The sequence below is a fragment of the Aristolochia californica genome, unplaced genomic scaffold (genome assembly GCF_029961685.1).
Source record: "Aristolochia californica isolate CCGP_79_NKW_82.1479 unplaced genomic scaffold, dmAriCali1.0.hap1 SCAF_11, whole genome shotgun sequence".
Taxonomy (NCBI): Eukaryota; Viridiplantae; Streptophyta; class Magnoliopsida; order Piperales; family Aristolochiaceae; genus Aristolochia; species Aristolochia californica.
This window is the reverse complement of record NW_027181782.1, coordinates 5,271,207-5,284,981: the sequence shown is the minus strand read 5'-3', so window position 1 is coordinate 5,284,981 and position 13,775 is coordinate 5,271,207. Positions and strand designations below refer to the sequence as shown.

Genomic DNA, 13,775 nt, shown 5'->3' with positions numbered 1-13,775 from the left:
AGGAAGGCCCATATATCCAAGTATGTTATAAGATGGGTCTAAGCCCATAAGATCAAGGAAGACCCATGCATCCAAGAAGATATAGAAGACGGGCTCAAAGCCCATAGATCAAGGAGAAGGCCCATAGGCCCACATACAATGATGGCAGGATGGTAAATAAAGCGTCATCTCATAGAGATGGCATTGATGTAATTAAGTTAAAGTTCTAGGGTTAAACCCCTAAACTCTAAACCTTAAGTTCAGGGGTATTATTGTAAAACAGTAGTTTCATTAATATATAAATAGAGCATCAGGGGGAGGTTCAAGCTTTAACAAGGTACAATCCTAAGACGAGTTTGTTAAAAAAAAAAATTGTACAACTATTTCTTTTGCACTTAACATGACCTAAGCATTTACCACTCTTTCAATGATTATTGTTTAGAATATTTTATATGTGGTAATATAGTCATTCAATGAGATATTTACAAATGATATCAATTATAAATTTATTTGGCTTTATTTGCATAATAAAAGTCTGAATACTACACAATTGTACATTAAATTGTAGATTAAATTATGTTGGGAATAAAATTTTGTTTAAAATTTCAATAAATTCCAATTGAATTTGTGATTTCTTTGAAATACATTTATACATTGTTGTCCAATGTCAAAATACGGATGGTCGACTTTGCAATACATCGGTGGGTAATTCTCCAAATCTTCTACTTAGATCAAGTAATCTTATATTTAGAGGGGATTTGGAGAGATTACAAGTCTTCATGGTTTGCGAAAAATATCGAATAGAATGAGTTGGCATGAGTTGACAATGAGTTGTACAAGGCTGAAGTCTGTGTTAGCAATGGTGTATTTTAATACATAAGACTTGATGCTTCCTTTCTTATTAATGTACACATCACTTAGGGTTTCTTCTAGTAAGATATGTATTAAAATATAAATCCGATTTAATAGTTTAGAAATAATAAGCACCCTGACCACTACTACCCTCTTAAAACACTTTCACCAATTCACTCATCTGTAAAACTTAGGTCACCTCTCAATCCTTCCTCCTAATCTCAGGAAAGAATGAAATCACTCATGAAGTCCAAGAAGTGAAAACTTGTTCACATTTGGAGAAATTCCCATCAGTTATAAAAAAAAAAAAAAAATCAAGGCAAATTTTGCAATGTAACCATGCTTTCCTGTGATTAACAAACCCAGTTCTTTCACCCACGGAGCCATGCCCATTAGTGATATTTAAGGTTCAAGCAATGGAGCAACAAATCATCTAAGCAAGTAAAGGCAAGTATTAGAGTCTGAACAAGTAGATTAAAGGTCTACTCTCCCAACAAATACCAGAAAAGAGTTTGGTATTTTATGATTCTCCGCATCAAACTAACTCATCTTGATGAAAGATATCTTCCTGGTTCTTCACCTGGAAATCTGCTAAGCAAGGCGCAGATCATCGTTCCCATATCCAGAATCATGGAGATTAGGATGGCATGGTTGCACCCGGAATCCGAACATGTGAGGCCCTCCGCTGGCCAATCCGAAAGCTGATTCACAGACGGGCCTACCTAAATCAGCATACAGCATACCCGCAGTCTCATCGCTTCCTTCCTGATATATGTAACCAGTACAAGTCTTAATTCACTTGTTCATCATAGACATGGCAGTACAGAATAAATTTCATGACAGGGATTACCAGAGCTCTCAAGAATCTTTTGTTTGTGTCCTCTAAGTTCCTTATCTGCGCCCAGGAATTCAGGATGAGGTACAGAAGTGTAGGAGAAGTTAACCAAAAAGAACGAAAAAAAACAAAGCAAGGAATAGAAGCAACTGCAATGGTGGACAGGAAAATGAATGGAACAGGTGATCAGAATGAACTTTACTCACCTTTTTACGGTATGTATCGCACTGTGTGTGGATCACATGATACTGTTACAGTTGAACAATAGAGAGCAGAATCAGTGGCTAAGTTCTAAAAACCTGTTTAATCTACACTCAAATACGTTCAAGACAAAGTGCTGTCTTCATGACTTCTTCGCAGAATTTTTCTGAAAGTTTTCTTTCATGCTTCTGTGTCCCTTTTCTGAAGTTCAAGTAGCAATTGTATAAGCTAATATTTCATTAGGGTAGAGTTATATACAGAGCTGACCTTCCGTTCACGAACAACCTTCAGGGCACTATCCATATTTTGCTCAAGACCGCGCAGTTCCTCCATTTGCAGACCATCCAGATCTTCTCCCATTCTCTGGCTACAGTCATGAATTTTTTTAGAAGGAGAAAATAATCAGCCCATGTATTACATAGAATGTTTTTGCTTGTATAAAATGGAACTGTAAATGGAAGCGTCGTCACCTAATTTCCCTCCTCAGATTGCTATTCTCCTCCTTCAACTTGTTCAAATGATTTTGCATTTTCTATGCACCCAAAAGTAAACCAATTACTCAAACGCAGATATGTAGAGAGAGAGCGAGAGAGAAGGAAGAGAAATGATTGAAGATAGAGAATAAGAGTTGCCTCATAGTGAGAGCTCCACAAGTTAATCCCAGAAACCTCCTGTAATCGATCGTATACTTTCTTTGTCCTAATTCCAGAAAAAAAATGAACTCATCAAATCGCCACAACATTTTAGTCAGAAAAAGAGGAAGAAGAAGAAGGGCAACAGACTAAAAGAAAAAAAAGAAAAAAAAAAAGAGCAAAACACATACGTAGTGGAAGGGCTGCAATACTCGGAAAGTTTTCCGGTGCTGGAGAACATGATGAGAGAAACCTCCGCATCGCAAAGAACAGTAAGCTCTCTTGCCTTCTTAAAAATCCCTCCTCGCCTCTTCGAGTAAGTCACCTGCCTGTTAGTTGAGTTTTCTATTCTCTTGATCTCAATCTTTCCTCTCCCCATGTTCAGAGCTCTGAGAAGAGAGAAGCACGAAGTGGGTTTGGTGAACCAGAAAGAGAGAAGAAACAAGCGGAAAGGAGAAAAAAGGACAAGAGAGAGACGAAGGAAAAGGATGTCCGAATGAAGAAATGGCAGCTAAAGCTTGAAATTCCCGTAAAAAGTTTCAGTTTCCAAATCTGTGAAAGAGTTAACTCGTACTCTAACGTGTCATGTCTTGTCTGTTTTAAGAATTAGTCATTTTCACCTTTGCGGTCTCGCCTCACCCCCCCCCCCCCCCCCAGAACCGTAATTTCATTCTTCTTTTCCTGTGCTCAGAGTAGGGTTGTCAGGGACGTTGCCGGAGAGATGGAAGATTAGTCGATAATATGGTAGATTTGTTACTCAGAATTCTGCTTCTCCTCATTCTGGGAATCTAATGAAGCCATTATTGCTCTTTAACTCTTTTTTTTTTCTTTTTTAACGAAAGACTCTCTCGCAAATGGACTCGGAAAATAAAATCAATCACCTGCAGGTTTTCAGCAAAATTTTCGGATTTCTTGTACCGCGCGCAGAAACCACTCATGGGAAGGGAGAGGTCCCCACAAAAACTCTTTCACCTGGGTGTTCGGTGATGTCAATGGGGACCAAGAAACATTAATTCCATCATCGTGTTAATCTTTAAGATTCACCGCAGTTCCTTCATGTGAATTTACACTCCTCTTTCATAATAGACATATATATATCTATATAGATCGATAGATAGGTATAAGCTTCGTGAGAACCTGGTTTTGTCCCTTTCATCCCTGTCAACATTCATGATCTATGACTATTTTTTTTTTTTTCTTGAAACCCATTAATGTAGAGAATTAGTTCATTTAGTCTTACCATTAACTACGACCTCTTCTGTGTGGGCTTCTCTCCCGCCTGCAAAGAATAGCCATTGGAGAGGCAACTGTAGAAAGAGAAGGAGACTCCCCTTTCACCATGTGACTGCTCTCAAAATAGAGGTGATCAGGTTGGCGAGTAAATCAACGAAACTTGTTGGTACAGAGAGAAACGAAAACGTTAGAAGTTAAAATAATCAAGTTTAAAACGTAAATAAATACCTGGTGTTGGCTCCGAAGAAGAGTATTTCACGTGGCTTGTACAGAAGGGGAATCCCTTTGAAATTATGAAGCAAAACAGAGTCCTGTTCCGAATTAGAAGGCAACGAGAATGAAACCAGTTACGAAGGTAATCAGTGGCTTTCACGATCGAGGAAAGCGGGTTTCTGAATCAAAATCCCTGCGTTTCAAAGTCAATGCCGTTTTTGTTCTCTTTTCTAATCACTTTCACAGGAATGGAAAAAGGAGGCTGGAGACAAGAAGAAGCTAGGGGTAGGAGGAACCAGAACCGGAAGTGACTCTTCATACCCGTTGCATTCAGAGCAGAGCTCACTTCTATATTTATCATTTTTCTTTATGGTTTACGATTGAATTGAATGAGAGTAAGATTGTTGCTTCAGCTTTTGCTTGATTTGGGGTGCCTACGCAGGTACCCGCCTAGGTTTAGCTCTTTCCAATTGCAGGAGGGTTTGGAGTGAAAGATCAGTGATCCTTTTAATGCGGCAGCTTGAAGCCATGAATGTTAGAGAATTTTAAGTGACGGGTGGACGCAGAAAATTAAGAGAGAGAAGAACACATCTACCCCGAGAGTAAGGCAAACCATCAACTTTTCAATCTACAGAGTTTTTCTTCTGTCTTCTCTCTACTTCTTTCTTTTTTTTTTTTTTTTTTTTTTTTGCTCATCTTCTGGTTTTCAGTGCCTTATTATACTAATATCTTCACCCTTTAAAAATCCTTTGCCATTTTAAAGAACAGCTGAGTAACACCCATCTGTGAGAGAGTTTATGTGGCTAATAACTCCCTCACATTTATTACATAATAAAAAATACCAACTACAAATGCAATTAATTCCAGCCCTAACTTCTTCTTCTTCTTCTATTCAGGTCAAACTCTACAAGGGTTCTTTTGGGGGGTAACTCCAGTTCTTCCAATCTCACCTCTAACAATCTCTCTAAAACCCTACAAAGAACTCAATAAAGTTGTGTTATTGTTCACATCTACAAATTGAAAAGGTTTTTCTCAAATAAGCTTGGAAGGGGGGAGGGGTGTATAGGTTTATCAAAGTTATCTCTCTTTAAAAATATTACTAGCACATCTTTCGAACCAGAATTTTATAGTGGTTCACAACCACTATTTTCAAATTGCTACTCCACTCCCAGAGGCTCTTGCCTAGAGTTAAAACTTTCACTACAAATTGTGGAATAACATATACGATGTAGAACCACAAGGGTTCAGTTCAAGCATCTAATCAAACACCTAGGAACTCATGGTCAATAGTTCCAGTAACATGCACCTCGACCCACAAAGGATTTATAATATAACTAGTCAATCCGGTCCGATTGACATATGAGCAATGATTACTTGTTTTACCATGAAGCTTACATATGCCTCTAAACAAGTAGAGATCGAATTAAAAATAGAGTTTAGTTACACAAAGTTTCTATTTGTACTATAAAATGATTGACAACACTATAATGGATATCAAAATCTTGAGTGGAAGACTCTAATCTGATATTTCATAAATTTGATACCATTTTTATTTTACCTTTACAAAAACTCTCTCCTTCTATATATTTTTTCTAATATATCGGATAAGCCCAACATGACTTCTGCTACTACTCAGTACTATTCGGGGTTTGACCCTATTCCTGTCGGCTAACCACCGGTGGGCTAAATCGTCATACGACTTTGCGATTTTCAGAGGTCCCCAATTTGTACATGTCAACCGATGCAGCTCCATGGCTGCTTCAGCAGGGTAGAGCACAACTTCGTTTCTTTTTCTACCTCGGAGCATAACCGAATATTACTAAGTACCTAGCTTGGATCCTATCAGGCACTATTTTGATACTATTAGATAAAAGTATTACTATTACGAAGACAATGAACAGTTAATAGTAAAAATGAACAGTAAAAACACTTATTGTAGAGATTCATATTTATAAACATGCGAAAATTTAAATATCGTTCACAAACAAAAATAAAAAACTTACAATCATGTGGAAATTTAAATACTAATTACATCAATCCTGATGTTACCGACCATGCTACCAAGGATGACAAGAAAGCTTTGAAATTAAAATTTGTATGTGATGTCATGTTTAGACTAGAAAAGACTTGGAAATTATAGGATAATTTTTTTAATAAAAAAAACTTGTTATTTCACAATATTGGACTTGTTTCTAGTTCAAGTAAAAAATCAGCAAAAAATTATTCTAAAAATTATAAAAAATTATTAAAATCTACTGGTGGTGATTATCTTTTTGGTAGGTCACTTACACAAATTGAAGACCTATACCAAAACTTATAGCCTCTAAAAAGTCTTGGATTTCCATATTTGTATCTTGAGGTCGAATCATCTTTGCTTCAATGACTCTCTTTAAGGTAGGATCCTTTGTCCGACTTGAATCCTTTATATTCTGCGTCATACAAGGATCGAGTCCTTGTTGTAGGGGTGGTTGAATCCTCCCTGATATTTGTCTTGAACTCAAATCAAATCCTCCTGATATAACTGACTCCTATATGTTAATCTTTCCTACAAAGGTTGACTCCTTAAATAATTTTAAATTTACTATTTTTCATGTTTGACTCCTTGTTCCTTGCAACTAGCTATATGGGTCAACTCCTTCCCTATATAGTTGGCTCCTTTTTGTGTTTCAGCATGGATTCAATTTGAATTTTTTTCTTCTTTGGGCTCAACTCCATCTACATGTGCTCAACTCAACGAGGAGGTACTCGGCTTCTTTTTCATTCCAACTGATGTCTATAACGACTTTTCAAATCCTTTTTCTTGCCTTTTCTATCCGTGCTCGACTCCAATAGTGTGTGCATGGCTCCTTATGAGTGGTGGTCGACTCCTTTTGCTTCTTGAAGTGGAAGCGATTGAAATTTTGAATTCAATTGGTTTCTTCTTGTGTATGTGCTCAATTCCTATGTTATAGAATAGACTCTCAGCTAAGAAATAACTTGTTCTCTATTCATAAACTACTAAAGAGTAAAATAATTAAATTTGTATGTTTCTTATCATCAAAATCTTAGTACTTGCAGAAATCCTAAGCTTCTCCTTCCACAAAAGCCAAAGCTAAAGCTAGGGCTTTGATTTGAAAGAGGGTACTCAGAAAGCAAACACTATGAATAGGTTTCAATTAACACAACTTCGGATAAGGATGCCAAATCTATTGAGAAGTTCAATGATTATGTATACTCTCTCTTTATGTTGCTCCCTCTTCTATGTGTATTATGTATGATCCAATAGGCTTCGTAGTTACAAAGTTCAAATGACAATTCAGAATTGATCCAACTTGGTTGTGATTGCAAGGACAGGCTAGGTATTTATGTTGAAGCCTGATTTTAAGTTAAAGGCAATAGGTAAAAATCCATCTAGTTCAAAAGCCAATTTTTTTCTACAATTGGGTTCATCTTTAGATATCCTCTTTTTCATGCCATGATTTTATGTAGTACAAACTCACATCACATTACATAGATTTTTTGGGGGGGGGTTTGAGAAGAATTTCCTCTCAACATGGCTTCATATATCAATATCTTGTTTCAATTTTTTGTTCAATGATTGATATATGTGCTATCTAGAATCTTATGATTTGTTCATACACAAGTATAATTTCTTTATGGAAAACAACAAAAGAAATTATATATTTACTTGGATTTTTTTTTGTAATCATTACCCAATTATTCCAAAATATAAAGGTTGAGTAATTGTCTTCAATTGATTCTTCACCCAAGTAGTGATTATGACATTATTCAATTTGTTGACAATATGAGGTTTGGATCTCTTCATTAATGTTATAACACCATTAAATGAGTATCAAAGTATGTGAACAATATTTGCCATTGTTATATAACAACACTAAAGCTGATGAATCTATGCTATCAAACTCTTTTTATTAATTGAAACCATGTACCAGTATGAATTAAAAATTTTGCTATGCTAGAGATCTTTTTTTTTTTTTTTGCATTTTTTAAATACTAGCGAAATGGGAATTCACTGGGTCATGTCCCTCTCCCAGGGCATGTATTAGTAAGCCCTCTACCAGAAAATTTCTCAATTTTATCATCATATATGTTTTTAAAAAATATTTGAAATATTTATACATTTGTGTGCTTAGCAAATTATTAGAGCTTAAACTATCTAAAATATTTTACAAGTATGTCTAAAGGGAGTTGAGTGTTGTTATAAGAGCCCATTTAATGGACACAATAGACAATTAAACCAGCATCTTGTCCTCTTCTTAAACTGGTTTTTAAATGCATACATCAATCAATAAAAAAAAATTTAAAAGTGCAAAACCTAAACTTAGTTTCCCCATTTGAACAATTTTTTTATTTAGGGGTCAAAAAAATAAAAAAAATGACCCAAATAAGAAGAGACATTGAGAATTTTTTTATGCCTTCCTCTCTCTTCTTTTGAAGTAATGAATTCTGCTTTGGCAAAAATTTACAATAGTAGCCTTTTTTTGGTAGTGCCACAAAAAGGGACACTTGGTTTTAACAAAATAAGAAAATAGAGGGTTTTTTAACTACCTCGAAAGGGCCATGAGACAAAAACCAAAATATGTAAAAGAGATGCTTGTTTCCATTACAAGAAGAACGGTTTAGTAAATGCTAACATTAAAGATTGTGAAACCATTAGAGAAAACTTCATAAATGAACCACAATGTTACCTGCTCAGTTTGGCCGCTTGAACTTGGACTGGCCTTTCTAATGGATCAAAACACTGTAACACCATGGATCAAAACCTACTTGACTACACCATGTTTGTTGGTTTAATTGATGAAGCAATTGGAACTGGCAGGAACAAGTATGACATAGGGTCACTCTCTTTGCACATTAAACATATAGTGGACTTGGTCCCCCCCCCCCCCCCCCCCCCCCTTTCGTTCTTCTCAACTTCTTTAGGGAAGTTTCTTTTAAGTTTGGCAAGAAGAATTTTCTCAAACAAGAGCTAAATCCTGATTTTTTGGGTCTAACCTCATTCACCCACCTTCATTCTATTTAATATTTATAAAAAACTGAATGTAAAGTGTCGAAATTGCCCCACGTGCTACTTCTCAAACATAAAATAGGCTACTAGATAGTTCATAACATATAAACTGAGTAAAAATAACATAGGTCCTTCTAGCTTTTAAACACTCCCCTTCAAGTTGAGAGTAGGCTTTAAATAATTGTAGCTATGAACACAACTTTAGAAACTGAGCTCCTTGCAATGCCTTAGCAAAAAAATCTGCAACTTGATCTTTTGAATGCAAATGGGAGGATTAATTCTCCCCCTTATGACATGTTCACTGTTGATTTCTAGAGCATTTTCATAATGTTAACAAAGGGTTAGGAGAAGAAAGAAGAAAAAGAAGAGAAATAAGAGAAGAGGGTAAAGAGGATAATGGAAAACCCTAACTCGTGGAAGAGGGAAGGAGAAGGAAATAAGCAAAGAAGAGGAAATTTGAAAGAAGAGAGGTTAGAGTTGAATGCCCTAATCCATGCCCCCCTTGCCTTTATTTATAGTTGAAGTGTGAAGACTACAATATCAATAATACCCTTAGGGCTACACCTTTTAAGAGAAAAGGTCAAAAAAGGACATACACTTGCTTGTGTAATTACAAAGTCATGCCACCTCTTATCAGAGAGTTGTCATATTTACCATAATGTTACCATACATATGTGGGTGTCTTTTAGCGAGCAAACAATCTTGGTCAAGAAACTTGTGTATGAAAAGAAATTATAATCTTGTATGACTTGAAAAAAAAAATTGATTGCCCTGCCTTGATGCATCTTTTTCTTATTTACATCTTGTTTGTAATCTTTAGCTAGTTCTCATCTTGTTCTCTCCCTTGGAAGTTCTAGTTACATTAAAATTTGATTATATTACAAGAAATTTTCACTTTTGCCACAGAAAATTTTTGTTGGCACTACCAACAAAAATTTTGTTGTCCAGTTTCCTCTAGATGAGAGTTTCCATTGAATTTTATATCTTGTTGGCATAACCTTCTAACAATGATGAAATAAATTCACTGGGAAGATAATGTAACAACGAATTTTGGAATTCATTGAGCTACGATTCTTCCAATTGTCTCTATTTTTCATTGGGTTACTCTTCTGCTTGTGAAACTCAAATTCGTTGGCAGAAATTAATTTTTTAATAAATATTATTAAAGAAATATTTCTTTTGAATTTTTTCAGTGATTTTTTTTAATATTTACTGGTAGTTTTTTTATCGTTTTAAATATTTTTTCTATTTTTTTAATAAATAGTATTTACTAAATGTATTCTTTATTCTCATCTTGTTCTCCCCCATGGATATTCTAGTCATACAAATTTTGATAAATTACCACAACTTATAAAATTCTTCATTATTTGTTACCTCATACTTGTACTACTACTTCTACTTCTCCTCCAGTTGGAGTTCTCTTTGTTCATTATCAAGAGACCAAACTTGGACAAAATAATTGTGCAAGAAGAAAAATCACCCCTAGCCTAATGACAAAACTCTAACTCTAGTCTAAAATGGCTGCTAAAACTTAAAGACAATCCGGACTATGTTAGAGCAATGAAAATAGTCTACTCACTTTTTAAGGGTAGTTCAAAATACTACTTGGGTAAAAATAATAAAAGAATTGAATTATGTTGGATGTTGGGCACACTTCTGATCTTTGTAGGTAGTCGGTCTATAGCCATTGCTCTGAAGTGATTTTAAAAAATACAAATTAAATAAATTACTTGGAGGAATTAAGAATGTGAATAAAAATATAGCATCTCTCATACTTCAAATGGTAGGATGCACACAATGCAACTCTTCATACTTCCAAGTAAGAAAGAAGCACCTTTAGACCAATAGATGGATAAAAAGTGACTAGGTTTGACTCAAGAGGGAGATAAAAAATAATTCCTCTATGAACATTCATGATTGAGGAAACTTAAAAAAAAAATCCAATAAAGAAAGTTTTGAGATGGAACATAATAATAGAAACTTTCTAAAAATTAAATTATCATGTAAGATAATTACTTTTTTAACACAACTTAACCAATTTTGAATGAAAATTCAAGAAATAAATTCTAGGGTAAGGGAGATTTAGGACACTAATATATGGAATTTAAAATGAGGAAACAAGACCTTCTAATTCAACATTTTCAGACCTTGTCAAAAAGGCTACTAAGCTCATATAGGGAAAGACTTCTCTTAAGAAAACCCATGTAAAGTGAGATCAAAGATAGGAAACTCCTAAGGAAGGAAAGATGCTTGAGTTGGTAAAATCATGACTTGATTTTGAAAAAAAAATAGGAAAATTAGTCAAACCAAGATTAGCTACTTAAAAAGTGAAGCAAACAATCTGTTTAAATTGGGATTTTTCGCATGCAACACCAGTATGACCTTTGATTCTTCCACTAAGCATATCTCTCTCTAGAAAAATTTGATTGAGAAAGGTTTTGTTGGGATAGAAAATAGATTTACAGAGATTTGGTTTGGCATATAATTCTCTATCTAAATTATTTTATTATTTTCACAAAAAAAATTCCTTCAAATTGAAGCTTTTGTAGTTGCTCGATTTTTTTTTGTTATCTGACCTTTGTTGCTTGAGATGTCAATTTTTCTTTGTAGAGAACTTTGATAACAAAATTCTTTTTGCATTAGAAATTATACTCAAATATATTTTTAAAAATATTTAAATTTCTATATTAAAAGTGTGGTATGCTAGTTCAAAGTCTAACAAGAAAGGAATTAGGAAAAAAGAAGACAAAAGGGAAAAATACAAAACTTCTTTTTTTTTTTTTTTTTTGTTTCTTCTTCTTCTTCTTTGTCCTACCATTCTTCTCCATATTCTTCTCCTTTTCCTTGTCTAAACCTAGCCCACTCTAATACCATGTTAATTTCTAGATGTCGTCGCATAATGTTTACTAAGGGTTAGGAGAAGAAGGAAGAGAAAGAAGAGAACGGAAAGAGGAGAAGGGAAAAATCCAAACTTGTGGAAAAGAGGAAGAGAATGAAAGAAGCAAAGAAGAGAGAAATTGAAAGAAGACATGCTAGAGTTGAACGCTTTAACCATGCCCCCATGCCTTTGTTTACATTTGAAGTGTGAAAATTATAATATCAACAATACCCTTTGGGCCACATCTCTTGAGATAAAAAAGACGTAAAAGGACATACAACAACTTGTATAATTACAAAATCATGCCACCTCTTATTGGAGGGTTGTCCTATTTACCATAATACCACCCTACACATGTGGGTGCCGGTTAACAATCACGAATAAAATGGCTTGATTCAATTTTTATATGTTTTGTTCTTTCATGAAACACTAGGTTATTGCTCATGCAGATGGTAGCTTGATTATCACATTCCATAGTCATTGGTAAAAATGCCCAAATTAGAGCCGTGTGAGTCATAGCATTGTACTATACTTCAACCCTATATCTTGGCATTTTATTTCTTACTTGGTCAGCAAACATATTTCTACCTGTAAATACACAATATCCACTAGTAGATTTCCTATCATCATTGGAACCCGTATAGTCAACATCTAAATGCCCATGCATCTCAGTATGCCCATAAAGATATTTTATAAAATTTTCATTTTTTTTTATTCGACTTTCTAACTTTTTTTATTCAGTTTTGACTACTAAATTTAAAGACATGTGTAAATTTATAAAATTATTAAATTAAATCTAGACTATTTAAAAAAACCCATGGGATTTTTTTTAATCACTATTATAGGTGGAATTTTAATTATATTACTAAATATAATTGAGAATTTATAAATATATTTTTAAATATTATAAAATATAAAATCCATCATAAAATTGTTTAATTCTAAATGAAAAAAATAAATTCGTTACAAAAATTCATATCTATGTTTTGAATTTTTATCTTTGTTTAAATAGAAAAAACGGTTTCCCATTACATTGAGATTGGGCAGTATTAATCAACATTAGAGGGACAAATTATACCAGTAGTCAAAACTGTCAAACTAACTAATTTTTTTAATATTTATCCAATAATTAAAATTTAATATTTTATTATTTTATGAAATTAATATTAATCATTCATTTATAATTATATTTATATTATTAATTTAAAATATTATTATTGTATTATTTATATTATTTCAAAAGTATTAGAATTATTATTTTTATTTTATTATTAATTTATCTATTTCAATTGTTATAATAAATTAATTATCACTATTATTTTGATAAATTATTTTTTACATGTATTTAGACTTTTAAGGTAAAAAAATATTTTTTTAGAGAAATATAAAATTATAATTTAGATAAGTATGTAAATTTATATAAAAAAATTAATTTTAACCATAACTATATATTAATGTTTTCCCCTTAATTAAATCCACACTCTTATTTTATAATTGAAATTAAATAAAATACTAAGAAGATTAAATGAGAATTTCATTTATATTAAAGAAATTATCATTAGCAAAATTAATTTTGTCAAGTATAATAACTAAGTTTAATGTTTTATTTTTTTAATATTATTGGTTCTAAGTGCAAACAGAAAAACAATAAATATAATTTATAAAACCCAAATCAAACTAGCATACATGATATAGAATTGGGGCAAAAACTTGTCTGGTTTATATTTTGATCTCCATCGACCTGTCTCATGCCTCTCGAATTATAATACAGTAATGAAGCAAAATCTCCAGAACAATTAGAACAATTGAAACAGCCAAAAGGAACTGTATCCGAATGTCAGAATCTGGGGTCAGTTTGACCACAAGAATTGATGAGAAAAACAAAACGAAACATGTAATTTCTTATCACAATCACAACCGAAACAAACATCACAAAACAAGAAG

General features: G+C 33.4%; 1 protein-coding gene across 1 annotated transcript; it reads right to left on the bottom strand.

Annotated features, from left to right (window-relative positions):
* Window positions 1-1,198: 1,198 nt before the first annotated feature.
* On the bottom strand, window positions 1,199-2,899 carry LOC137944327 (agamous-like MADS-box protein TM6). Its single transcript, XM_068789985.1, has 7 exons — window positions 2,691-2,899; window positions 2,500-2,566; window positions 2,338-2,399; window positions 2,135-2,234; window positions 1,873-1,914; window positions 1,682-1,726; window positions 1,199-1,596 (listed from the first exon to the last, which is right to left on the bottom strand). Exons 1-7 carry the CDS (start codon window positions 2,876-2,878, stop codon window positions 1,423-1,425), a joined length of 678 nt encoding a protein of 225 aa, XP_068646086.1. The 5' UTR covers window positions 2,879-2,899; the 3' UTR covers window positions 1,199-1,422.
* Window positions 2,900-13,775: the final 10,876 nt, after the last annotated feature.